General features: G+C 41.2%; 1 protein-coding gene across 1 annotated transcript in view; it reads right to left on the minus strand.

The window, feature by feature from the left end:
* KNTC1 (kinetochore associated 1) overlaps positions 1 to 27958 on the minus strand; it is a 54862-nt gene that overhangs the window by 25605 nt on the left and 1299 nt on the right. The window contains exons 2-34 of the mRNA XM_024566671.3: positions 26841 to 27011; positions 23808 to 23928; positions 22376 to 22491; positions 21937 to 22015; positions 21411 to 21488; positions 20508 to 20542; positions 20159 to 20269; positions 19337 to 19427; positions 18947 to 18999; positions 18602 to 18717; positions 18119 to 18170; positions 17481 to 17579; positions 16359 to 16402; positions 16192 to 16257; positions 16019 to 16094; positions 15560 to 15685; positions 15380 to 15469; positions 14940 to 14993; positions 13363 to 13424; positions 11481 to 11592; positions 10450 to 10593; positions 10209 to 10265; positions 10017 to 10118; positions 8427 to 8546; positions 8181 to 8324; positions 7327 to 7425; positions 6556 to 6659; positions 6310 to 6409; positions 5727 to 5861; positions 5090 to 5209; positions 3742 to 3814; positions 3050 to 3117; positions 251 to 510 (exon numbers count right to left, since the gene is read on the minus strand). Coding sequence (XP_024422439.2) covers positions 251 to 510; positions 3050 to 3117; positions 3742 to 3814; positions 5090 to 5209; positions 5727 to 5861; positions 6310 to 6409; positions 6556 to 6659; positions 7327 to 7425; positions 8181 to 8324; positions 8427 to 8546; positions 10017 to 10118; positions 10209 to 10265; positions 10450 to 10593; positions 11481 to 11592; positions 13363 to 13424; positions 14940 to 14993; positions 15380 to 15469; positions 15560 to 15685; positions 16019 to 16094; positions 16192 to 16257; positions 16359 to 16402; positions 17481 to 17579; positions 18119 to 18170; positions 18602 to 18717; positions 18947 to 18999; positions 19337 to 19427; positions 20159 to 20269; positions 20508 to 20542; positions 21411 to 21488; positions 21937 to 22015; positions 22376 to 22491; positions 23808 to 23928; positions 26841 to 26969 — 3236 coding nt within the window. The 5' untranslated portion in view covers positions 26970 to 27011. The remainder of the gene's footprint in view (positions 1 to 250; positions 511 to 3049; positions 3118 to 3741; positions 3815 to 5089; positions 5210 to 5726; positions 5862 to 6309; positions 6410 to 6555; positions 6660 to 7326; positions 7426 to 8180; positions 8325 to 8426; positions 8547 to 10016; positions 10119 to 10208; positions 10266 to 10449; positions 10594 to 11480; positions 11593 to 13362; positions 13425 to 14939; positions 14994 to 15379; positions 15470 to 15559; positions 15686 to 16018; positions 16095 to 16191; positions 16258 to 16358; positions 16403 to 17480; positions 17580 to 18118; positions 18171 to 18601; positions 18718 to 18946; positions 19000 to 19336; positions 19428 to 20158; positions 20270 to 20507; positions 20543 to 21410; positions 21489 to 21936; positions 22016 to 22375; positions 22492 to 23807; positions 23929 to 26840; positions 27012 to 27958) is intronic.

The raw sequence follows: 27958 nt of genomic DNA on the forward strand, positions 1-27958 counted from the left end.
TACCGGCGGGCACAGAGTGACCTCTGCCCGGGGGTTAGGTTACCTGACTACACAGCATTAGTCAGTTCTCGTCGGTGCTTCCACTTTCTGACCCAGAATCCCAACAGGCTCTCAGGGCAAGGAACCAAGAGTCGCTTTGGTGAAACTGCTTCGGTGAAAGTGTCTCCGGCCCTACCCTCACCACCACAGAAGTAGACAAAGCGCGTGTCCCTTCCCGAGGGGCTATGGGACACGGACAGCCGCAGAGCACCTGCATTTTTTCAGCGCCGTCCCCACGCTCCCGTCGTTGAGGGCCCTCCAGGTCAGCTCGGCCTCCAGCTCTTGCTCGGACACCTGCAGGGCCAGCGCCTGTCGGTGCAGCCTGGACTCGGCAGCCGCCAGCCCCGTGGAGCTCTTGGGTTTGCCCTCCGCTTGAGCGGCTTCTTGAGCTTTGATGTACTGTTCGCGGAGCTCTGCTACCAGGGTGCGATTGCTATAATCTCCAAACGAGAGAAAGACCTCAAAGTTCTCCTGTTGCAAGAAAAGCAAGACAAGCCCCGAGTCTGTTTAATTCGTCCATTGTGAAAAACCACTGCGATGCCTCAAACCTCTCTTTCTTCCCTCTCCCCCAAAGGCGACCCCTGTATAAATTAAGGATTTAAGATGTCATATAAATGTCTAAGTGCAATGCTGTATGCTTGAAACTAATATTAAATGCCAACTGTAATTCAAAAATTAAAAGAAAAAAGACTTCATTGTTCAAGTTATGAAAGTAACAATATTGTAACAAGTTTAGAAAATAGGAAAATGTCACTTTAACCTAGGGTGTTCAGCGCTACTGACGATGTTTTGGGCCAGAACTGGGCCGGGGGTGGGGTGGGGTGGGGAGGTGGGGAGGTGGGGGGGGTGGGGGGGGCGGGGTGGGGGAGGGCCCTGAGCAGAAGGAGGGAGAGATTAAGTGCTAGATTTGGGCGATTCTGCCCTGGTGGCTTTGCACTTTTCTACCACAACTCCTGGTTGGCTGCTGACTGTAGACCTAAAATAATCCCACGGAAGCCCAAGGGAGGACTCAGAGGTGGCAGGAGTGAGGCAGACCTTTCAGTCCAATGCCACACCCTAGGGCGGGGTTTCTCAACCTTGCGGAAGAGTTCCCGTTCTTGTGCCTGGCAGCATGCGCCCCTGACCTCTGCCCACGAGATCTGGCGCCATACATATTCGACAAACAGCAGTAAGATAAATACACATGACTTTGCCTAGATCAAAACCATTGCTTTACAGTATCTTAGGTTTAAGAATAAGAGGAAGTTAACATGTGCTGACCCCGCCCCTGGTGCTCTTCATGGAGACGTCACTGTCTAATACAGTAGGCCCCAAATTTCCTGGTGCAGAGCCCCTTCACACTCTGAAAAACATCAAGGACCCAAAACCCCTTTGTTTGGGGGAGAGCTATCAATATTTACCATATGAGAAATTACAGAAATTTTTAAAACAAAAGGGGCTATAAAAGCACACAATCCATAGCCTTCAGAGCGATGATGTCATCACATCACGAAGCTTATGGACAAAAAACCCCAAACAATTTCTTATTGCTGTCAATATAGTTTTAATGTCATGGACCCCCACGAGAGGGCCTCAGGTACCCTATTATTCCATGGGCTGTTCTTGGAGAAATACTGGCCCAATAAACTGCAGTAAATTATTTCTTCTTTCAGTTGAGAGTTAAATCTGCCAGCGTTAACTTTAAGTTTTCACAAAGAGATCTTTAAAGCTACCTAATTTTCTATTTGCTAAAACTTATCCCTTAACGCTGTCTTTCTATTTACAAAATTTTTTACATTAGGAAGGCCTTTGAGCCATAATAAAAGTAATTACTTTCAAATCTCAAGTCATAGGGCAGTTAATCAATTCAAAGTTAAGAGAAACTAATTTTTAAGAAAACTGAACTGTCTAGAATAAAACTACGTAGAAAAATATTGAACACATGGAAGGCGTAGACGGCAATCTTGCGGGCCAGTGTCTACAGACAGTGCACTGCCTTTGACAGTGTCCGAGACACCGTGCGGCCCCAGCGTCCCCATCTGTGAAGGAGGGTAACGCTTCTCCCAGCGGCGAGGTATCGGGACCGTTGCATAGCACCCCCGACGCCTGGCACCGGGTAAGCACCGAGTGAATGACAGCTACCGTTGGCCGTTATTGAGGGCCCTGCGAGTTAAGTAAACAATCGATAAAGATAACCTACACTAAGGCATTTTTAAAGCATGAATGAGAATACAACTAAAAAAGAAAGAGCGGTTCCTTAAAAGACTAAAAGAGAACTGCGGCAGGGCCCAGCAACACCCATTTTCAGCGCAGCCTCTGCACGAGGGCCGCAGAGTGGAGACGAGCCAAGCTTCCCCAAACGTCCCTCGACAGAGGATAAACAGACAGAGTCTGGTCTGTGCACACGGCGGAGTACGACTCGGCCAGAAAAAGGAACGGAGTTCCACCCCAGCTACAACGTGGATGAACCCTGAAAACACCACAGTGGGTAAAAACAGCCGGGTACCAGGGGACAAATGCCGTGTGGCTCCACTTACAGGAAATATATAGAACAGTGTGATTCACAGAGACAAAAAGTAGATCAGAGGTTACCAGGAGCTGTGGGAAGAGAGGGAGTGGGGAGTAACAGCTCAGCAGGCACAGGGCTTCTGCGCAAGGTGAGCAGAAGCAGATGACGGTCAGGGTGGTGGTTGGACAACGTTGCAAATGCAATTAACACCACTGAATTGCATATTGAAAAATGGCAAAAATGGCAACTTTTATGTTGCATGTATTTTGCCATAATTAAAAAAATTAATGATGCAATATACCCCCAAACCATTGAATTAGATACTTTAAATGGATGGAATGTTATGGTATGTGAATTAAATCTTGATAAAACAGTTTTTAATAAGAGAAAGAGAAGGAAAGTCAGTATTTCTAAAGTCTTTGAAGGCCAGTGCAGAAAACTTTAAGCAGGAGGGACTGATCATTTATGTCAAATGCACTGATTAATCAAATAATACTGTTCCATGTAGCTTAACATCTTTACCTGTAAACTGGCAACAGTTTTAAATAGATTCAAGATTTCTTCACACTCATCCTTCTTCTGTAGATTGTCTGTAATTAAAAGTTTTAGTTACAGAAAACATCCAAATTCCCACATTATCAGAATTTATAAAAGCTAAAATTTTAATTAGCTTTGGTTTTCTTCTCTTAATTCTTCAGTAGTTCTATTGAGATGCTGATAAGACAACTTAAATACAAAAAGAAATCTAACTTAATTATTCTTTCAGAAGGTACAAAAAAAGAGAGGTTTATGGGTTACAAGAGAACTGGCAATTTTTCTGAAGTAAATTATAGGCCTTTTTTTTCTTCCCAAGAGAGTTACTTTGTTAATCATTTTTTTAAAGACCAAGTTGAATGGGTTTTGTTTCCCGATCGTAACCAAATGATACGGAGAAAGATGAATACTAAGTGCAAGGCCCCAAAATCTGGCCTAGCACGAACTGGCTTACTAGCGTACACACCAACGGTGAGTTGATTTTAGGTGCATCTCTCCTTATGCTACAAATCAGAAGAATGAGGCGAAGGAGACCGCTCGTGAGGAAAGGTGGATGGGAACAACAGAAGCCACCAGGGCCAGAAAACCCGCGGGTAAGGATGAGAGCGGGCGCTGAGGCTCCCTTCTGGGAAGGACAGACTTCACAACCAGAGCACGGTGAGGGACAGAGGGGACACTACCTTGCTGAAGGCTGCACAGTACTTTAAGAATGTCTACTGATGTCTTCACTACAGACACCCTCCAGGCCTTGTCCTGAAAAGAAACACGCGGAATGAAACCTACGCCTGCCTCGCCACTTTGGAAGTACACACACGTATCACGTGAAAACCAAGGGACCGGAAAAACCGTAAAAACTGCTGAAAAACCGAGAGGTCCGTGCTACTGGGCTTGGGGAACCAAGAAATGGGTCCAAATTGAATCATATATAATCCGAGCATGAAAGTCACTGGTATGAACCCTTGGACATATGACTTAGAAATACCACAGAATGTGTGGCTTTCAGCTATAGACACCTGGGTTTTTGTTTGTCTGTTTGGTTTTTTAATAGTTTTTATTATTTGGAAAAACATTTGGAAAAGTTCTCTTGAAAAGTTAAAAGAACTGAGCTTGTTTAACCTAGAGAATTGAAGTCAAATCATTATCTTCAGGACTGAAAAATATTTTTTAAAAAGAGAAGAAAAATCAAAGAGGGAAAAGCTTTAATTAAAGGACATGACGGATGTTACGGGCCAGACCCACCCCCAAAACATGTTCTGTGGGACGCAGTGCCGGCTGGTGGGTACGAGCCCAGACTCCCGTGTCAGAGCTCGAGTTGAGGCTCTGCCACTTTCTAACAACCTTGGGCATTTTTGTACAAACTTTAATTTCTGGACTTAATCTGTAAGAACATATTTCACAGCTAAGAGAAAGTGGACAATTCGTTTGTAGTATTTAACCTAAAGCCCACTGCATGATAATAAGACCATAATAAATATTAGATGTTAACAAACAAACAAACCTCACTTCCCTAAAAGTACAGAAACTACTGAAGTGGACTGCCGAGACAGGTCGGGAGGTGTTTATCTCTGAAGCTTTAAAAGCCTACGTATTTGTTTGTTTCCTTATCACTGTAAAGAAGTAAACTGACGCTCTGGAGACCGTGTCTGAGTTTCAGTGTCCCAGACAGTTTAGATGTGCGCTGCTTCGGGGGCTGACCTCACTACCAGACTGCAACGACCGCGAACCATGCCATGCGGAGCATTGCTTGCTCGGCAAGGCTTCGTGGAAACCTCCCCAGGGCCAACAGACTTCAGTTAATCCTTCTGACCTGCAGATCCTAGCTCACTCCGTGTGGGCTCAAGCCGCTACCCTGAAGCAGCCACACTGGGCTTCTTCCTACACAGTACGCTGACACAGAAATTTTTACACTAGGCCAATCTAGCAGTGGGAAAAGCAGATATTCATATTGGTAAGCCTATCTTTTCTATCCGATTGCTTACTCTCTATGAAAATTGGATTTATCTACATTTTATTTAGTGGGAATCTTACCTCTTTAGAATTCTCTGGCTCTTCTTGTAATGCCAGTCGCGCCCACGTGGCAACTCTCTCCGCGGTTTTCTTTGCTTCGGCAGGAGGCAGAGACCTCAACAAAAGGATGCCGTCCTCACCCTGTACCCAGTGTGGGGGGGAAGGAAAACAGCGGGTTCCTTTGTGCAAACAGTTTGGACTTACCTCTCTCCTTTCTACTGAAAGATAAAAACATATCTTGAAAACTACAATATGGTAAGATAAAAATATGAAAATTCGGTTGATTACAGCAAACAAAGAAATTAAATTAAAACACCACTCTCTGTGCTTTGTAATTCTATGGTTGTAGAATTATAGAGAAAAAAAAAAGACACTTAAGAATACAAAAAAGCCCACATCCTATTCTGGAATCAAAGGGTTCCACGGAAAACGTAAAGACGAATCTGAGTTTTGTTAAGTGCCAGAGAGTGTGAAACCCATTAGCTAGTCACGCAATACTGTTAAAGAACCTGCACGTGTGAAAAACACTCAAGTTTTTTATCTTGGTCTAACTTCGACTCGCGCTCATCTCTTCGGATAATCTGACGGGTTTTGAGTTTTTAAGGGTTTCGCCAGCAAAGGCAGCACAGGAAAGAAAGGAGCGGTGGAGTGTTCACACCTGCTCTCTGTCCATCAGGTCAATGACCCTCAGACTGTAGATTTCGTCCTCAGGCAACAGGTATGCTCGGGCCACCCGCAGCGCATCTTCCAAGGACGACGGGACGTCTTGCTTGAGGATGTACCGGACCACCCTCTGGAACGGACACAACATGTACACGTCTTTACTGTAAAACCCAGAGAGAACCCGGACGTCGTTTGTTCATAAGGCAAAGAACTCATTAAATTAAAACAAGGCAGCGACAAAACTAAGCTGTACAAACACATTAAAAAATACAATACGCTCAGAATTCTACGACAGTGCTGCCCGAGTTCTTTCCCCTCCAGCTTTACTGGAGTGTCATCGGCAAGTAAACATTGTGGACGTGGAAGGTGCAAGATGTGATCATGTGATGCTCTCCTTTGGTTTCCTAACTTAGCTTTCTTGTCCTCTCTACTCTAACAAATAACTAAGCACCCCGTTAACACCCCGCTAACAAAAGGAGAGTAGTGGAGCCTAGCTCTATTGCCTTTAAGAGTATGAAATTTCCCACGTTGCCTTAGAAATGGAACAAAGGGGTTAAAAGACTCTTCATTGTACTGACCATTATTTCCTTGTTCAAGAGGTTCACCTCCCTTATTCCATAGCCTCGCAGAAGTTTCTTCATCTCCATTAGTTTGTAACTCTCCTGTAATAACTTGACTCTAAAAGTAAATTTATTGGTGTTAACACGGATTTTCTTTTTCATGAAACACCAGGGACACGGTAAAGGACAGAAAACCAGAATCGAATGTCCGCACACGAGGTTTACCCAACGCCCATCCCGGTGTCTGGCAGGCTGTCATCTTACTTGGGGTGGTCCAGCTCCAAGTGCTGCTTCACCAGCTGCTCCACGGCTGCACTCCAGGGCACCACGGCTGCGTACATTATCTTCAGCACAGCATCAAAGATGAGCTGCAGGGACGCACACAGGACAGGGAGCAGCCCTCGGAGTTACGCTCGTGCAAGTTCATGGCGCTGCCTAACCTTCAGCAGAGGCCTTATTGCTACTGTGTGGTGGCTGGAGAAGATTTGATCTCCCACTGCCACAGCATGTGTTTCTTCCAGTTTTCTCACATGAAGGGTAATTTTTACTATTTAGAAAAATTTAGAAAAGTATTTTCTTTGCTGAAAGTTAAGTCGTATAACCCTATTTCTTTCTACAGCCTATGTTTAAAAGTATTTTCCATGATTAATTCATATTTTATAACGTTGCCTAATAAAAGTGAAAGTCAAAATAAAGGCCTATTGTAATCTATTTTTAAAATGTTTCTGTGTTTGTAAAACCATAGAAAAGCCCGGATGTCTGTATATGCATACAGCTGGCTGTCTATGGTGGCTCTTCTGGGGGTGGGATTAAGAAAACTTTCACTTTTAATTTTCATAATTACAGAAAATAGAATTATGGGTGGTTTTAAATTGTTTTTAATTCCTTTTTTCACACTATATAAATTCTTCTTAATAAATGTGTGTTGCTTTTGTGATTAGAAAAAAAGTTTTAAGAGGCAATGCTGAAAAGGAAAAGCTATACGGTCATTACGCACTCACACCTGTGTCTGATACATGGTCACTGTGCACTCACGTCTGTGTCCGAGAGACAGCCTATGACTGCCATGGCTTTTGCTTCCCATGCCGTTTCGAAGAGTGACGTGGACTTGGAGCTACATCTCTTCAATAAATCCTAATGAGGGATAAGCATACATATGCTTCAAATTTAAAACTCTCACTAAAATGAAAAAAGTAAAGCACACATATAGACATAAGTAGCTTTTATGGATATGTAAAAAACAAAAACTCCTGCTTAGCCATGGATGCTGAACAATGGTCAAAAAAACGCAAAACGGCCCAAACCTTGGCCTTCAGTTTTACATGGTACAGAAAACTCGTGATGGAAACATTCTGGAAGACTCTATAAACAAGATTATTGTACCTCATTAAAGTCTAGAAAAAATAATTGCTAATATTTATCGAGCTCACGCTCCTATTACCTCAAAAAGCCATTTGTAGGAAACCCTAATATCATCCTGTTTGGCCCAAGGCTACCAGTCAATCAGCAGCAGATCTAACCAACATTCTCAACCGAGACGGCAAGCTGCACAAATTCTAACAGTGAAGCTTCACGTGTTTCATTCCAAGGAGTTACCACATTTTGCTGTGTACGGTGCACACCCACGTGTTTGGCCCGAACTTTTAGTATAAAAAGCTTTTGCTTAAATCTTTTAACGTATTTATTTATATTTAGACCGTGTTTTTTGTATTATAAAAGGTATTATTTTGCATACAGATATCGTTATTGCTTTCTAGAGTTACACTTTCAATGCATAAGCATACACGTGCATTATACACGGCAAAATCTAATACGCTGTAGTAAACATTTAATACAATCGCACACTGCGTAGATCCAAGAAAAAAGACGAGATGTAAAGGAGAAGTTACCTCTATGTAGAGGAGGAGTAGTTCCTCCTCTTGCAAGTCATGTTCCCTCATGTAAACTCTTATAAACTTCTCTAGGACGGAAGGAATGAGCTCTGGGGCCAACACTTTATCAAACATCCGGAACACAATGGTGCTTGTGTTCTCCTGAATGCCAAAAAAAAAAAAAAAAAAAAAAAAAAGTATAAATGCGAACTCCACTCATCCTGCCTGTGATAAAAAATAATGCTGCCGAATCTAGGCCTCTACCTTCTCAAAATCGGAGAGGGCCAATTTGCAGTTGTATGTCCTGTGCAGCGTGATCAGCTCTCGCAGGTTACCGACCAGCGTCCTTAGCTGGCAGACCTCCTCCATGTTTTCACAATCCTTCTGCAACGACAGCGTCGAGGTTGTTAAGGACGGGAAATAAAGGTGCGAGGAGGAAATACACAAAAGGTCAGAATTACTTCACGTGGCCGTGATTATTACAGAAAGAGGAGACTGGCAACTTGCATCTTTAAATATTGCAGAATTTTAACTTAAGTGAACTGGTACGAACTACCAGATCGGAGATCTGATAGAAATCTAAAGGACACTTACTTTCTTTAAAAAAACATAGGAAAAGGTATTGTTAGTGTGGTCTGTGTTCGGAACCCCAGCATCACTTCGAGGCGCAGACACCACTTAGATGGCCCTCAGTGCCCCTCTGTAGTATCTCAAAGCTGTATAATTTTCTAAAGTTATATATAAGGATCAAAATTCTCAATATTGATAAAAGGCAATTAACAGGGAAAAGACAAAGTAGTGTTTTATATAGCAAGAGAAAAATGCTCTTCTGCAGAAAAAGTATATTATAGTGACCAATATACAGTATAATACATATTAATTATGTATATCAATATACTGCTTGAAACTTATATAAAAATTCCCATTTTACTTTTTAATGGTATATTATCTATAATCGGTAAGTATAATTGCTAAAAATCTGCTATATCAGGAAGTAGGAGGGAGTTTACTACTGTGAGGCTCCGGAAACTTAAGGAATAAAGGTCATTTCGTACTGTGCATCTGAACCGCCAGCAAGGACTCAATACCTCAGGGCTGGGATTAGACTGAGACGTCTCGTGTATACAAACTAAATTATGGCACAACGGATTTTTAAAATACAAGAATGTACTTTAAAAATATATATATATAATGAATGCTTACTAATTTTTAGAAACCTGAAAGGAAAGAGAAATGAACTTTAGAAATTTAGAAGCCAAACCATAAATTCAATTCATTAGCTTCAAATTAACATCAGTTATAACATCAATATTTCCAATCTTAGCTCCCTTTCTAGAACTGCCATTATTTCAGACGGTCAGAAAGTCCCAGGTTTTCTCCAATCTGATCTTGTAAAATATTCATTGGTACTTGAGCCATATGGTTGTTGAAGCGTCTTGGGTGCGCATTCAGAACCAGGAGCAGCTCACTAGTTTAAATAAAGAAGCAAACCTGATAGACATAGCCTTGAAAATGAATCCTAATGCATTACTGAATTTTGTTTTTTAAAGCCATGTGAAATGCTGCTGAGGCAGAAAATCTCAGGTACACTACTTAGGAGCATGTTTATATATAGTTTCCCTTTTGGTTGGTTTAGTAGAGAAAAAGAGTGCATTAAGACAGGCTGAAGTTGTAACAGAAATATCAGGAAGAAAAAAGCAAATTTTGCTTTTTGTGGATTTTAAAAGTACCTATCCAAAGAGCAAAAGAATAAAAACAGACAATTTTAGAAGTGGATATATTTCTAGTATATGTAGACGAACCTTAACATGAATTGCATGTTTTATTACTAAAAGTGCGTTTCCCATATCATACCAAGGAAATCCAATGCCAGGAGGACACCAACCCCAGCTCGTGTGGTCTCTCTGCTATAAAAAACACCTCTGCCAGCTGAAGTCCATTTTCTGGCCAGTTTGCCTTTAAAAAATGTTACAAACAGTTAAAAATAATGATTCATGCCACTGGAAGAGTCTTAAATATTTTTCCAGTGCTAATTACGCGTATTACCTTATCAGTTAATTCAAGGTTCCTGGCTGCTTGCTCCAACCATTTTGCAAGAATTTTCTGAAGTAGATAAATCATTTAAAAATAAAATAGGCAATTCATTAACACTGAAATAATTTAAAACATCCATGATAATCTTTCAAAAGAGACACTGAAATGAGCTCGCCAGCGTTCGTGTGACTTAACGTTCAGCGACATGCTGTCGAAACTAAAACTGAACCACCGAGAGTGGGAATCCACTGACCTGTCCCTCCGGTACAGTCCTTCTCACAAACGGGATCACGTCGTTTCTAAGCCAGGGACAGAGCTTTTGCAGAGAGACTGGTGTAGGAATTGAGTTGAGCAAGTTCTCAAGCATTTTCACATCAAATCTGCTTTCAAAGTTTGCCTAAATCATAGAGTGAGAAATTAAGGTTTATCTGACAAATATAAAGTGACAGCCTCCCCCAAAAGAAAAACCTCTTAGGAAGTCATTCCAAGAACTGGTTTGCATTTCAGTGAGCATTAAAGGTGATTTACTCTGCACGGGAAGATCTGAGCGGGGAGCCAGATTCCATGAACCTCATGACAGAACATTCGAAGTAACAAATTGGGCGGCAGAGGAACTGGCAGAGGGTCCTCCGAGGACAACTTCACTGGAGGTGATAACAGAACCTAGCAACGTGGCCACTAGTGACATCACATCCGGTTAACTACTGTTGGGACCTAACTTTATACGCCAACATTAGGGGATTCAGAGTAGCAGTTTTTCCTTTACTACAATCTGAACTGCAATAGGAATACCTTCTCCACCAATATTACATTAGAAAGCCCATCACGCTGGCTGGATAGCTCAGTTGATTAGAGCGTCATCCCCAAACACCAAGGTTGCAAGTTCGATCCCCAGTCAGGGCACATACAAGAAGCAACCAATGAAAGCATCAATAAGTGGAACAACAAATTGATGCTTCTCCCCCGGTCTCTCCTTCTGAAATCAATGAAAGTTAAAAAAAAGAAAGAAAGAAAAGCCCATCAATAAATCACTTAATAAAATGTCGCTTTTGAGCTAAGTTTAGACTCTGAATGATTAGACAAAGTAAGTTTCTATCGGATCTTTATAATACTTCCTCTGAGTTAACAGTCATCACGGATAGTCCGCTCTGGGGCAGGTCAGATTTTTATCGACCTGAAAACATCCCGCTACCCAGTCACACCTGCCAGCCTGTTAGTTCCCAGCACCGATTCAATCACCTATCTTAGGGGCTTGAAGCCACTGAGAAAGGGAAAACTATTTACCCGATGTCTAAGCCAAAGGTACTGGGCACAAACAAGGTTGCCTTCTCTTAGCTGCAAAAAAATATCCTTAAGTTCATCTTCATTATTCAGAAATTCAATCCAAGAACTGCCACTGTAAAGTCGAAGAGAGGAAAAAAGTGAGTTAAAAAAAGACATTAAGTTTATCTGTTAAAAGTGGGTGCCATTATGCATTTTAACTAGTTTTTTCCTAAAAAGTTCCAAAGAACTTTGAAACAGTGAAAGGTAAATTTCCTTCTTATCTCTGACTTATAAACCTCTTGAATCTTGCCTGGAAGCCATGTCTCTTCTTGTAGGTCTTTCCTGAGATAATCACTACATATGCAAGCAAATGTTTTTAATTTTTAAATAAATGAGGGTTTTCTGTATATATACTGTCTGTACTTAAATTCACTTTATGTTATCTTGGTGCTGTAGCAAATCAGCACACACACATGCCACATATTAAAAGTAGTACATATTTTTAAGGACTACACTATTCCACGGCACGGTTCACTGTAATTTATTTGACTGGCCCCACAGTTGAGCACTTTAGGTCATTTTCAGTCTTTTACTGTAACCCCAATGCTGCAACGACCACTTGGTCCTGATGAAAGGTCAGAAACAGATGACGAATACTTACTTATTCGTCAATACTTTTTATCAATACTTATTGATAAAAAGACAAAAACACTAAGAGCCTTTATCATGCTTAAATGATAAAGCAAAATACGCATTTCCATTAATGTCAGGAATAAGAGGACGCCTAGTGCCACTATTATTGTTCTACAGGAGCCAGTCCCTAAAATTAGCAAGGAAAAAAAGGAAGGCAAATTTATGATTATTCAAATATGTAATTATGTACATGGAAAAATAAAATCAATTGAAATATTAGGGTCAATAATAAAGAAATTCAATAAGGTAGATGACTAAAAAGTAATTTAAGAAAATTAATACTTCTTTATGTCCTTTTGAAACTATGAGGGAGAAAAGTACCATTTATAACAACAGAGAGACAGAAAAGATAAAATAAAAGTTAAACAAAAAGTGTACAAAATCTAGATAGAGACGAGTGAGTGGATACCACTCGGGAGCATGAAAGGTCAGGGGAGAAGAGGAAAGAGTCGCACTGCCCTGAAACCGAGAGACTCGGCATCGTGCGGATGCTGGTGCTCCCCGCGCTGATGTGAGGTTCATCAGGTTCCTGATGAAAAAACCAACCCCAGTAAAAATAAGGGTTCTTTAAACCGAGTAAGCTCATTCTGACTCCAAATGTCACACAGGGAAAAAATGTATCTACGAGAGAACAGCCCCAAATTCTGAAAAATAAGAAAAGTACAGTGGGGCCAGTGTACCAGGCACCAGGGCGCTTCTTTTAAACCTGCACACGTGAAAACTACTCGGTACCGGTGATGGACAGGAAGGTGAGGTCAGAGGAATACAACTAAAGTCCAGACAGGGCTTGCACACACATGAGATTTTCAGCACGTGATTAAAAGAATGTTTCAGTTGGCAGTGAAAATGTGGACCATTCAACGATAGTACTGGAATAACTGAGTAGCCGCAGGGGAAAAATAAAGCTTCCCTTCAGTGTACATTTATCCTGATAAATACGCTTGGCTGGTATATATCAGTATATCAGTATATCTAACAAAATCAGTTCCCAGAAGTATACTTGCTGAGGCACAGTGTATAGGAATTTAATTTTATATCTCCAGTGTGCCAGTTCCCATACATGGTGTCGGAAGTGCCTAAAGTTTAGCAGGAAAGGTATTTTCCACCCCCAGAAACACAGGTTCATTCAAAGTAATGCTGTATCTTTTATGATATTCTAAATTTGAATCTAATTCACAATCTAAAAATTAAAAATGAGGAATGTACACACCTGAATTTTTCTGGTCCAAATGCTCCATAAAAGGTAGTTAACTTGGCCTGAGCCCTCAGCACCTAGAAGGGAGTAAACTGACAATCTGTAGGTTTGGGCAATAGCAGCAAAGTCAGGCACTCCGCCTTCGAAGTCTGGCACCCGTTCTCCTGTTGTCGACACCCATACACATGACTGTCTTCATTTAACACAAACCAGAAAAAGGTGAGGGTAATGGGACATTTCCAACCCTACTCGACGCAATGAAGCTGCACAGGAAGAAGCCGTCCGCACACAACTGGGGGTGACTTCAAAATTGGTTAGTTTTCCCACCGATTTACAAATGCCCTTAGGGTAAAACCTACCTAGATCACACCAAAAATTTACTCTGAGAGGTAAAAATATGCACATGTACGCGTGCACACACGTATTTTTGGTACCATCACAATTGCCATCGAAGTTTACGCTTATTTGCGTGTTTAACAGGTGCCAGGTGCTATGCAAAACTGAATTATTTCACTTGACATCAAAATAACCCCACCAGTACTATCATTATTCCCATTTTGCATGTCAGGGAAGTAGTACTGAAATGCCTTGCTCTTGGGAAAAGCACAGGCCCAGCTCTAACTGAGAAGCATACAGTCCTGAGCCAGGTAACGTTTCAGTCGACGACAGACCACCGATACGACCCTGGTCCCAGAGACTGTAAGGCAGCCGAAACACCCCCACAGCCTGGTGACGTCACAGTACGACGCACCCCCCACAGGTTCTAGGTGGGGCGCGAGAAAAGGGACATGCGGTGCTGCCAGCTGTGGAGAAACACAGCCCCTGCCCCACGCACAGCACCGGCTACTTGACGCTGCGTTCCTAGCTTACGTATTCACCACACTCACCTTTCATCGTTCTTCCAGTGTCCGTGCTCTACTTAAGTAAAACAAGTTGGCTGTACAACAGGGCGCCGTGTTGCGCCAGCAGCCTCATCCACGTCGTGATTACAGCATGCCTCGATGGCATCAGTTTCTCCTGCGCCTGGTTTAATCTCGTGTTGTTTTATAAGATTAGTGTGGCCTAAGCGTACAGGGTTTATAAAGTCTACAGTCGTGTGCAGTGATATCCCTGGCCTTCGCATTCACGTACCGCTCACCCACTGACTCGCTTCGAGAAGCTTCCCGTCCTGCAAGCTCCACTGGCGGCCCTCGCCCTCTACGGCTGCACCATTGTTTATCTTGTACAGCATTTCTACTGCTGGTTTTCTATGTGTGGATGCAAAACACTCATCCTTGTGGCAAAGCTGCCGCAGCCCAGTAACAGGCCACAGGGGTCTGCAATGTCGGTGCGACAGGCTGTACGCAGCCTCAGTATACAGCAGGCTTGGGGCCTTGAAACCAAATTCCTGTGGGAGTGTGAGCCACGCTGACCACACGGGCTGGGGAGCGACCTCCAACGCCCCCGGGCCACCTAGGTGTGTGTGATTTTGCACAGCGACATGGTCACCGGCCACACGTGTCTCAGAGCAGACCCCCATTGTGAAGGGGTGCACGACTGCACTGTAAAGGGGCGTCCACCCCTCAATCAACCTGTGAACACCATGGAGTTACCTCTTTTAAGCCACAAGAATAGACAGGAACAGTTCTATCTTCCTTCTTCAAAAGCTAAAATGAACAACAAGAAACATGGTTAGGATATCTGCTGTGTTGGGTTTTTCATCTAAGAGGATGAATATTTTTGTGAATTAAAGGAAAAATTATCTCTAAAAATAAAATTGCATTGAACTCTGAGGTAAACAGTGAACAATAAATAAATAATTTATCTTTAAAAGTGCATTTTATGGAAAGAAAAAGCTCACAACACCGGTCCCATCCGCTACGCCTTCATTTTAAGGGCTATAACTGGCAATGGTATTCCAAGGCCAGTGAGGGGAACAATCTACAGGAAAAAATGCACCTTTAAAAGGCCTATGATGGAAAAAATTCATGTTTCTAAAATGATTTGTTGTGCATAAGATAAACTCACACGTGTAAATGTTGTAAGAACTCACCCTGGCTTTGGCATAATTCAGCATTTCCTGGGTTGTTTCATAGGTTATCCACTGAGCCTCCAAGCAGTAATTCACCACAAACTCATCGTCCTGTTTCATAAAGGCCAGACATAGCAAGGTGACCTTTTGTCGATCCACCTGTCAGACGGAGTACTCTAGCACGTGACAGGGAGAACACACCTGGATTTTATGGAGATTTTCCTTAGCTTCATCTATAAGTTTTTGCCATTCGGTCTGCTCACTGGTGTCCACAGAACTCAAAGCTAGTTTCTCCAATATATCATTTGCTTTTACTTTGTAAACAAGCTGCAACATAAATAAATATGCCACATCAAATAGCTTGAAGCAAGAACCGCTGTCTCCCACCCTGGCTGGTGTGGCTCAGTGGGTTGAGCGTGGTCTCGCAAACTGTAAGGCCGCTGCTGCAGTCGGGGCACGCGCCTGGGTTGCGGGCCGGACCCCCGGTTGGAAGCATGCGAGGGGCAATTGGTTGATGTTTCTCTCCCTCCCTTTCTCCCTCCCGCCCCCTCTCTGTAAAAAGTAAATGAAGTCTTTTTTTAAAAAATACGCTGCCTCCCTAGCGTCTAGAACCCGAGGAAAATGCTTGTTCAGTGAACAAATGGATTCCTGAGTGATTACCTCAACGTCTAGTCCAAACTGGACGGCAAAGCTCTCCGCCTCAGCAAATCGGTGTTTGTGAAGTAGCCGACTCAATCTGTTACGTGGGAAAAAAGCTTCGGTAAAATTTTTATTAATCAGGGAACTGGAGTTTTAAATTAAGGAACGAGGCTTAAAAGAAAATGAGAAGTTACCTATTTTCTGGTAAAGCTTCTGTAAGACATCTGAGTACTAAAACGGAGACTGAGTCTTCAGATAGTCTAAAAAAGAGATGTCACTCAGTACATTTGTCATTTAATATTAACAATTTTAACTCAGCTGTTATTTAACAACTCATCTAATAAAACGAAACATGACCTACTTTGGATCATTTTGGCAAATTCCCTCCAGAAGGTATATGGTATCCTACAACAATAACAAAAACATGTTTAAGGCAACTGAAAAATAGAATTCATTTTATAGTTACTAGAGTAACAACTGGTTTAGGAAGAAATGATCTAACAATGGAATTCTAAAATCACTGGGAAAACTGTCGGAGAAAAGGATATTCCCATAATCTCAAAATAACACCAGAGAAATTACCTACCAATTACACAGGGGAAAATGTACCTTCACAGGGAGAAATCTGGCACAGCTGCCTTAACCACATGTAGCTAAATGTAACATCACCGAAGCGGGACAAAGTAACGAGCCCCTTAATGGGGTGCAGTCAGGACACAATGTTACCCACGCAGTATTCTTGCCAAAAAAGATTAGCATGAACCCAATCATGATGGAAGGAACAAATCCCAACAGAGGGAGATTCTGTAATACCAAAGCCTAGGGCTCAAAAAATGTCAATGTCTTAGAAGACAAAGAGGTCGGGGAACTCTTCCAGACTGAAGCAGACTGCCACGTGACCACGACAATGAAATGATACGTGATGCTTGGATGGATCTTGGGTCAGAAAAAAAAAAAATGCATAGTTAAAAAAACTAGCTTTGTGACACTTGGGTAATTTTGAATGTGGACGGTATATTTCACAACAGTTAAATTTTGTAAGTGAGATAACTGTGGTAGGAGAATGCTCTCGTTCTTAGGAGATGTCTGTTAAAGTGTTTAGGGGTGACAGGTCACAGTGTCAGCTATTACTTTCTAACTGGTTTGGAGAAATACAGTGTGGGTGTAAAAAGAGATGAAACAAATGAAGTAAAAAAGTTGTTTAAGATCACAGTTAAAAATAAAATAAGTAAAAGCAATAACCCCTCCCCCCAATTATCTTCCAAATTTCCTGTGAAGACAAGAAAATTTAAATGTGCAGTTGACTGATATTTTATTTGATTAACTTTCTCTTCTTTTTTAAAAATCAAGACTGACCTCGGGCCAGTGTATGTGAGGACATCTGACAACCGTATAGTTATAAACCCGTGATCTATCCAGGTTTTGCAGTAAATTCCACTCATGCTTAGTTTTTTAAAGTAGTTCAAAATATACATCAACTTACTGTGCTAATTCCTGTCTGGACCAGAGAAGAAACACTAGATACTTCCAGAGAGTATAGTATTTCCATCATAGGTAATGAATAGACCATGAGGTTTTTCATCTAAAAAAAAAATAGCAGAGCAATTAATTAGTAGGTCAGTATAAAGCCCCGAGCACAACTCAGCGCTTCACAATCAAGGGCACCGATGACAACACTTGGTACAAAGCTACATGCATAAACAGTTTTATGGCTAAGTCTGTTTCTGCATTATGCATATGTTTCATATAAAATTGTGTTCTATCCCACTTTCCAAATCTGTTGAATAAAAATCCACTTACCTCTAGTCCCTTCTACAAGTTGTATTTAAGATAAATGTAATTCCTCAGTGTCAAACTATGTAAGAGTCACTTTAATAAATACTGTCTTGTGGACATTTTTATTCCATAATGCTCTGATTATGCTCTGATTAAAACGTGGAGCTGAGACTTCTACCCATGTTTTTGAAATGGGAAAAAACTCTCGCAGGGTTGTCTCTGACTTGTCGGGTGTCTGCGGGACCTCGGAGCTACCATGCCGTGAGCACTACCTAATACCTGCTTTTGTACTGATGCGATTTCTAACATGTAATAAGGGCAAACATGGGACAAATTTTCCAATACCTTATTAGTAGTAGTTGTCAGAGCTACTAATTTGAGATTGGTAATCCCTTGCCTAAAAGAGAAAAGATGTTTTAAGTGAATCAAGTAAGATTTGCCAATTGCTAGATATAAGCTAAGTCAAAGTGATATTCTCGTATAAAAGTTAAAATTGATACACACAGATGACATTGAACTTGATTTCTGCACAATTATGGCCCAGACTGACACTTTCTTTTTTTTGAGTGATTTTTAAATCTGGATGCATATAGCAAGCAAGATTGAACTTGATTTGTTTGCTTGTTTATTTATTTTGGACTGACACTAACACAATCACTTGAAGGTTCGCACTGCCCGTTCTCGGTAGATCTGGCCAACAGTGAAATGGTCTTTACCCCGCCAGTCTGTTCAGTGCTACCGAGGATGCAATACGTAACGATCAGATCAGACCCAGGTAGGACGCCTGGTCCTCACAGAAGGGCAATCACTACTAGCATCGTAATGTACCACGTGACTGAAGAAGGCGACTCTGCCTCTGTGGTGAGAAGAAACTCTTCCACGTGGAGAGAGGGCCAGTTCCACACGGGAGTTAGAGCGCAGACATCCCACAGGCTCAGCACGTTCTGCAAAGGAGACGTTTCACTGACATGTTTTCTCAATGACTGAAAGTTTCCACTTCCGGTTATACCTTTTGACATGTATAAGTACATATACACTGAAATAAAGTACAGTATACAAGGCAATAATTCATCCACCCTGGCTAACGTCCGTATCTTTGGAAGTTTGACAACATTTTTAGTGTTAAGCACAATACCAAGAAAAAACATCAAAGGAGAAATATCAAAAACATACATCGGTATCGAGGACAAAAAGTAGATTGTCTATCAGCTGGAACTTCTTTGCACCTACAAGAGAGAAAGCAAGGTGTGTGACGGTTATATTTCTGTGTTACATTCGGCCACATTTAGATAGCAAACTAACATTTATGAACGAAAAGCTCCCATTCTCATTTATTCCTGTTTCTGTGTTTTTAGATGACCACTAAAACAAAAAACTCCCAAAATAAAGGGTAACAGGGGCAACATATCAAGAACAGCCATGCATGTGAAAAATTATCCATTCGATATGGCTTGTTTCACGGACTGGTCCAGTAAAACGCCCCGTATACCAGACTTAGTATGTTGACATGAAAATTAGAACTCACTAACGATTACCAAAAGTAGTTGCACGAATTTAGTTTACCTTTAATAATGTCTGCATCCATGACATTCGTAACCGTCATTTCTTTGAGAGGGTCCGGTTCCCATTTTGAGAACGCACAGTTCCCCGTCCCCTACAGAGGTGACAACAGCGTGTCAGTGGCAGATTTGGTTCTTAGACCTGAATTCTCCTCAAAGGAGAGACACCTCAGTTGTACACAGTCCTAGTTTCCAAATGTAAATGTGTATATGCAAGCCCAACTCGCTTTCGTCCTCCGGTCCCTCTCCCCGACGGTTTTCCACGGGACAGCACGGAAAGAACCGTGAGCTGCTGCTCTTCTCTGTCACCCCGTGCAGAGCTCATAAGGAGTAGGTATACTCAGGCAACTCACTCTTAAGACATAGGGCAAATTTAACTTAACCTACAGGGTGGGGCGAAAGTGGGTTTGCAGTTGTTCGTATGGAAAATAATAATTAATAAATAATACAAGGAACCTGTTTTGCGCACTCACAGCTGTAAACCTACTTTTGCCCCACCCTGTATAAATGTGGCACGGGAAGATGCTGTAAATGCTGTAATTACATTGAATCGTTGCCTACTCCTTGTTTAGATGTTTTATTTGTTGTTTTTGCCCATGCTCATAATTGAAAGAAATGATAAATTTCAGGTAGAGATTAGTGAAAATAAAGACACAGTATTTTTTCCAATATAGAAACTTAGGTTTACTTATTAGTTTGTGACCTTAATTTTGTAATTCCCGTTTCTGTTACACATTACAAATTAATTTGTAACTTACCAAAAACTTTAACTTTTAATAAAGAAACATTTCGGAAACAAACAAAAATTTATAAAAAGAATTATTACCCCGATTATCATAGGGATTTTGCTCGCTAAATCTCCAGGCACAAGATTGAGACAGCCAAGAGTATGATAATTTTCAGTAGAAATAAAACTGGACTTGATTTGTCCTTGTAACTGCAAAATTTAAAAAATAAAAATGTTATACTCCACAGTCCGAATTCCTTAGAAAGATTGATAAAAATCACTTTAAACCAATCAATTATACATGTATTTTTAAGTAGAAATGTTATTAAAATGTTATATCAAGCTAATTCCCAAAAGGTCAACCAGTAGACAATTATTTCCAGAAACACTCTCCTAAATTTTCATTACCTCTGCGTTTGGAGAAGACAGTGTAATTTTGTTTTCTTACCTTTTTAGCTCTATTCAGGTCTACGTTTTCAATCGCTGCATAAAAAGAGAAAGCGAGCTAAATGTATAGTACTCACTACAAAGCACACGGAAGTCGCCCCGCTGGGCCGGGCGAAGTGATACACAGTCTAGTGAGAGGAGCACAGGTCAAACCCCAAGGACAGTGGCGACTCTTCCGTTTGGCCCTTGACCAATGACATACACTGTGACGCGTGGTTCTCAGGGCACCAGCCAGGCTGCCCTCCAGAGCCCCCCTTCCCTACTAAGAGGGTCTCCTGTTGAAACAGGCTCCAACTTCCCCATTCAAGTTCGGAAGTCCGACCTGCAAAGCCACCACTTCACACTCCATTTTGGAAGAGCTGTTCTACTTGTCTGCTCTTTCATTAAAGCTACGAAGAGCTATGTATCTTAAATCTCGTCGAATCCCTGGACCTTGCAGGTTCTTGGCACATACTATTGTAGATTAAAAAAAAAATTGTTGAATACATGTCCCAAACCAATTCCTCAACCTCTCCCAGCTCAGAGGGATGTATGGGCCACATCACTCACATAATAAGTTACTGTTAAGTTAGTATGTTAACAAGCATGTTAACACGTATCCAGTCATCTGTTTCTGGGTTCATCATTCATTCCATCGACAAGCATTTATCACTATGCTAGTGTCTGTCTTGTCTCCCTAGCTAAGCTGTATATCCTGGAAGGCTAGAAACAATTACATTTCTTCAGATTCTGCTACAGCCCTAACTGTGGAGAACAAGTACATTCCAAATACTTAAAAGTATACTCAGTATCATAGAATGTAATTAAACCAAAATAATATTTTCAAAGAGAATATTTAAAAATTTACTTGGAGAATAAAAAATATTGCCACAAAACAATAATATGAAAGTAACACTTTACTTACCCTGTTGAATTTTTGCAAGCTGAAGGTTTGTGATACAAAAAAATCCATTGTTTGTAAGAAGCAGCATATAATAGGTACCTATTAAAGTAAGATCAAGCCAGTTTATCTAAAAGGCACATGAATATAAAATTTAAACCAGTATCTGAACTTAGCTTAAATATATCCATTTGCTCATTTAAATTCTAATCATTAAATAATACAGCAAAGATGCAGATAAAGCTTATTTACAAAGAATTGTAAAAACAATGTTAACTCCTTTGAAACTTCTATAAACCAAACTTCATTTCCTGGGGGGGAAAAAAACCCAGATATATCAAAATAAATTAAGGTCCCGTTAACATTTGTTGAAATGAAAATATGATAAATAAGCTAGAACCCACAAAAATAAACATTTTAAAAGAATATAGTGTCTCCTTGGTAATCTATAGAGCTCTGAAAACTGTAAAAATTAGTTTAGAATATTATATTTAGGAAGAGTACATTTAAACCTCTGAAAAGAGTCATGAAAAAATTTCAGAAAACTTACCTTCACTTGAACCATCTTCCTCAATAACAAGAGTTCGGTAAGTGCGTTGATTTTCACTGTTAGCTTTCTGAACAAAAGCCTAATTGCAAATTAATTTCAAACAATAAGATTAAACCAAGAAAAACATAATCAAGGATTATATTCTCTAAAATCACAGAGCTATCAAGTATCATTATCAATAATTCTGCCTTCGTTCTAAGCATTTTAGTTTTAAAATGGAAAACTATTTTGAACAAGCAGAATAACAATATCTACAAAGCTTAGTTTTAGAATTTTTCATTTATTTCATACGTTTCTAAGGTATGATTCTTAAATTTAATGTGAAGGGACATTATTCTTTTAATTTAAAACACAAGTCAAGTAATGGTTTGCTCGAGTTGTAGTGTCTAAGAGACCACTGAGAATTTAGACAATGAAAACGAAAAGACCAGGGTCTTACGTTAGTGAGCAGCGTTTGCTTCGACGTTACGTGGATGAAATGCAAGTTGCCGCTCCTCTCCCCAACCAAAAGAAACTTTCCTTCTTGACATAAGCCAACTACATCCACCTCTGTATCTGAAAATTTCAAGTCAAAGTTACAAGCGTCCTTTAAAAAATGTTTATTTGCAATGCAAAGAAACCTTCTCAGTAGGTCTAAGGGGAAACACATGTAAATGTGTTTGCAATGCAATGGAAATTCTGTCATTTAAAGTCAACCATTCAAGCTTCTTTCAAGGGTTTTTTAAAAAGTGGCGAGTAAAGTAAAAAAGAATGCCGTAGACGCTTCATCAACCAACAAGTACGATACTTCCCGAGGACTTCTACGCCAAGCGTTGCTCTAGGCCTCTTGCACACATACCTGAGAACATGGGTCCCACCTTCATGGAGCTCAAATTTTAAAGGCAGTAATAGATGATTTAAACAATGAGCATAGTAAACAGATTATATGACACGTAAGAAGGTGATAAACTCTCTGGAAAAAAGAAAAAGTGGAACAGGGAGAGAGCTCCGCAGAGAACCAGAGTGCTCAGGGCTGCCCTCCTTGACAAGGTGAGACACGGCCGAGGACCTGAAGGAGATGAAGTCATTGTTGGCGCAGCAGCAACAGGCTTGGGGAGCCTGGGAGGGGAAGCCTTGATTTGTAACCAGTGTATAAACGGAAATCATTCAGCTGCATCATCTGTATACAAATGTATCGGATAACATGGCCCACTATTGTCCTGGTGAAACTGAATTTTGTGGACCCATCCAGGTGGATATGCTGAGATTCCACAAAATATGAGCATCTTGCCTCCATAGTGTGACCGAGATTGTGTTCTCACACGCACACCTTGATTCTTTTCAGTTGTTGGAGTTACACAAACACTTCAACCATCTTCCTCTCAAAATTGCAGAAAAAGCTTTCACAAGGTTTTCACCTGTCTTCCAGCACAATCACTCACTGGTCTCTTAATTTACCCTTAGGTCCATATTTGCATATAATTAAAGCTCTTTAACTCCATGATGAATTCATAAGTATTTAAAAAGTTTTTTATAGTGCTCTACATTCTAAAAGTATTCAAACATCTGCTGATATTGAAATTATGTACAAGATTCAGGTACTTGAACACAATGGGGCCCAACTGGTTCCTACGGTTACTCTGATATTTACAAAAGCCATGCAAGTAAGTTGTTGCTTTACATGTGTTCCCCCTTAGACCTACTGAGAAGGGGTCAGCCCAGTATCCTGAGTCTAGATACTCGGCATAGAAAAAGGCACTCAAGATTAATTTCTTGAAATTAGTCCAATTTCAAGTCTGAGAAGTAAGGGAGCAAAGAAAAGGCAATGCAGTAGAAACTGGCAGCAAATACTGGACTTCCAATCCACCCTACTGCTTCCGTGTTACACTTACCAAACACAAGGTGCAACTGCAGCGATCTACAAATGCTGTCAAGCAGTATCACTGACTGGTCTGCTACGATAATAAACCCGTCGCTTAAGCTGCATGCTTGTATCTTCGGATTTAATGAGGCCTGTGGGAGGGAAAAGCAGGACTCATATAAAACACTTTCATACATGCTTAACTATACCGATCACTCAGATCACAGTCCCAAGCACCCACGTTTAAAACTTGACACTCCTTTCCTCTTTAGCCCAGGTGTCTAAGCAGTCAAGCTTTCCTTTGCATGGTGTATCTTGAATCCATTCAGAGTCCAAAATAGGGAAGGTCCAGGACTGCTAGGAAAGGGCAAAGTATTTCTATATACAAGTCTTGGTTTCCTAAGGGCTGGCCTTATGCCCGCAGGAGCCAGCAGGCATTAGCACAAATGACCCAAGACTGGCATCAAGTCTCAGTGTCTGGGGAACGACAGGGAGGTGGACTGTGGCAAATTGTGAACTGGAGGGTACGTGCCCCTACATAAACTTACTAAATCCCCTTGGAATGCCTGGCATGGCCACACCTTCCAATTTATCAAGAAAAGCTGCATCTTCACATGAAATGTTCTGATTTTTAAATATTGGCAGCTAAGTCAACGTTTTAAAGAACACTGTGCAGGCCAAATAAGAATCCCGTTTTCAGTTTCTGTCGATTAGAGCTTCCCACGCATATGTATCATGAAGCAGATGGGTGGCTTGGTGGCTGAAAATGCCCAGGCACTCACTGGCTGAGCAACCTGGGCAAATGTCTCCACTGACTCTCCTATAAAATAGGGATGATGATGATGATGATAACAACAATAATACCTACAACACTGGCTTTTGTGGAGGGTAAATTAATTCAAGTAAAGGGCTTAGAAGACAGCCTTGCATAATGTATATGCTTAATAAATGTTAACTATTCTGATTCTTCCATGGTTTAGTTTTGTAAGCTAATCAGTTCACTTCATGCCTACTTCAATGGCCACATTCTCCAGGTGTAGTTCTTGAAAACTACCCCGTTTTGACCCCTGACACTCTTACTTGCTTCTTTGACTAGTGAAAAGTTACACTAAAGCTTTGCAAAAAGGGAATTGTTCTCTTACATCCTAGGGATCTAAATATCTCCATGTTGGTCTCTCTGCCTGAACTGTTGAGCCCCACCCCCTTTTTTAGACTATTTTTTTCTGAGCAGTTTTAGGTTCACAGGGAAACCAAGGAAGGTACAGAGATTTCCCATGTACCCCCAGCTCCCACACACCCATAGCCTCCCCAATCGTAGACATCCTCGACCGGAATGGTGCCTTTGTTACAACTGATGAACCTACACAGACACGATCATCATCACCCCAAGTCCGTGGTTTACATTATTGCGCACTCCCGGTGCTGCACGTTATATGTGTCTGGACAAACGCACAGTGACGGGTAGCCCCCCTCAAGGAGTCATATGGAGTGTTTTCGCTGCCCTACAATTCCTGTGCTCTGCCCAGTCATGCCTGCTTCCAACCACAGTGCCTGGCGACCACTGATCTTTTCCCTTACCCAGAATGCCATGTAGGAGAGTTGGGATCGGGGAGTACGTAGCCTTTCCAGACTGGCTTCTTTGACTTAGCAACATACATTTAAGGTCCCTCCGTATCTTTTCATGGCTTGAGAGCTCATTTCTTTTCAGCACTGAACGTTTTCTGTGTCTGGATGTACGACAGTTTATGTATCCAGTCACCTACTCAAGGACATCTTGGTAGCACGCGAGTTTTGGCAATTATGAATACAATTGTTATGAGCACCACGTGCAGGTTTTTGTGTAGAAATAAGTTTCCATTCCTTTCGGTAAATACCGTGGAATACAACTGCTGGATGATACGGTAGCGGTATGTCCAGTTTTACAAGAAAATACTCGACGTTCCAAGTGGCTGTTGCCATTTTTGCATTCCCACCGCACTGAATGCGAGTTCCTATTGCTCTGCGTACTTGTCAGCGTTTGGTGTCTCAGTGTTCTGGTTATTAGCCATTCTAATACGTATACAGTGGCATCTCATGACTGTTTTAAATTGCACTTCCTGATTACATGTGACGTAGGGCATCTTTCCATATGCTAATTTGTCACCTGTATATCCTCTTTGATGAGGTGTCTGTTGGGGTCCTTGGCCCATTTTTTAATTGTTACATGTCTTATTATTGAGTTGGCAGAGTTCTTTGTATTTTCTGGGTGTAAGTGCCTTGTCAGATGAAGGTCGGCAAACATTTTCTCCCATTTGTGAGTTGTCCTCTCACTTTCTTGACTGTGTCCTTGAAAACGCAAGTTTTTAATGTTGGTGGGTGGGATCTGATTTATCTATTTTCCCATTGCTTATGCTTTTAACATCTTATCTAAGGTGGCTCTGCCTAATACAAGGGCACAAAGACTTTTTTGGATTGTATTTCTGATTTCAAATTCCCCTCATTTGCCCTGGCCGGTGTGGCTCAGTCGGTTGGAGCATCAGCCTATTCGATTCCGACAGGGCACCTACCTATGTTGTAATTCCAATTTCCGACCTGGGCATGTTCAAGAGACAACAACTAATGCTTCTCTCTCGCATCAATGTTTCTCTCCCCCCGCCCCACCTCTAAATACAATGAAAAAGTGTCCTCGGGTGAGGATTAAAAACAAATTTCCCCTGTTCACCGCTGACATACAGGGAAGCTGTTGATTTTTGCACATTCACCTTGGACCCCGCCACCCTGCTGTGACCGCTTATTATTCCACTAGTTTCTTTGTCGATTTGTTCAGATTTTTGATATGGACACTCACATCTTGTGAGAACAAAGACAGTTTTATCTCTTCCTTCCCCATCTATAAACGTTCAGTTTGGGAGATACAAATCTTAGGATAACGTAAGGGGAATTCAGATGGAAATTTCCCATAATTTGAGACTGAACCTTGATTACCTGAGAAAGCACTATATTCGTTCACAAAACACCATGCAGCTCCTGGGCCTACTAAACACAGTAAAAATTTTATGAATAAAAACGGCACCAGAATCATTACCTTTTCGGAGGAGATCTTCGCTAGCAAATCCACTTGGTATAAAGCAGTTCCATGTTCTTTTCTGGATCCAACACTTAGGTACCCACTTCCCGTGTCATCACTTGTTAGTAGCTCAATGTCATTCCACATGTTTCTGAGACTGTTTTCCTAATTCGGGAATCACTGCCTTCCCTGGGACAATACGCAAAATTAGAGATCAATTTATATTGTTAAACAGAATCTGATTTCTTAGGAAATGACAAGGCTTTATCCAACACATGCATCAATAAGTAACGACTTCTCTATCTTCCTACTATTTCTGTAGTCACAAGATACTTTGGACCAATTCAGATAAAAGGAACTACAGCTCCAATTATCACAAGATAAGAACATAATGGCTTAGGAACGCAATTCTGATCTGACCAACGTGTCCCAGAGTTCCCAATATTTTGTACGCCTAACTTGAAATTAGAACAAGTTTTCATTTGAAATAAATCTTTAATCAGTGTAGCAAAAAACAGCAAAAGCTCTGAAGTCAGAATGTCTGGGATACCTTAGGATGGGAAGGTTCCGGATGAAGTTTAAAACCACGTTCATTAATGTTTCCGGTACAAAGCACAGGAAACGGAGGTGTTAAGGGGAGGAGGAAAGAATCTGGATTAGGTTTCTGACTGGACCAGAGAATATACCTGTAACCGCAGGACAGTCATTTAACCATCTCATCAACAAAGATTTATAACTCGTTTTACATGTGGTCTGGTTGAGAGTAGAGTGTTAAGATAAAAAAATGAAAAATGATCCCTGGATGAAAACTTTAAGGCTGGTGGGAAACAATAACCAATTAATTAACAGTTGTGCTGATAACTGCTAACACAGTATGTTTTAAAATCTATGGAAGGAACAATTTTAGACGTGTGCTCTTTCACGTTTGCTGGTCCTTTCGCAAGCAACTGAAATCTTTGTTTCTCAAGTCCCTACACCATGGCACTGGAAGAGCGTTGTGCCCACCTGGAAAGTTATGAGTTTTATGAAATGTTCACAAGAGAATTCTTGGTTCCTGGCCAGCACTCAACCGTAAGGGCCAGCAAATTTATCATTGCTGTTGGTGGAAGCAGTAATATTTGGGCGAGTGGTTTTAG

This window comes from Desmodus rotundus, chromosome 7 (assembly GCF_022682495.2).
Source record: "Desmodus rotundus isolate HL8 chromosome 7, HLdesRot8A.1, whole genome shotgun sequence".
NCBI lineage: Eukaryota > Metazoa > Chordata > Mammalia > Chiroptera > Phyllostomidae > Desmodus > Desmodus rotundus.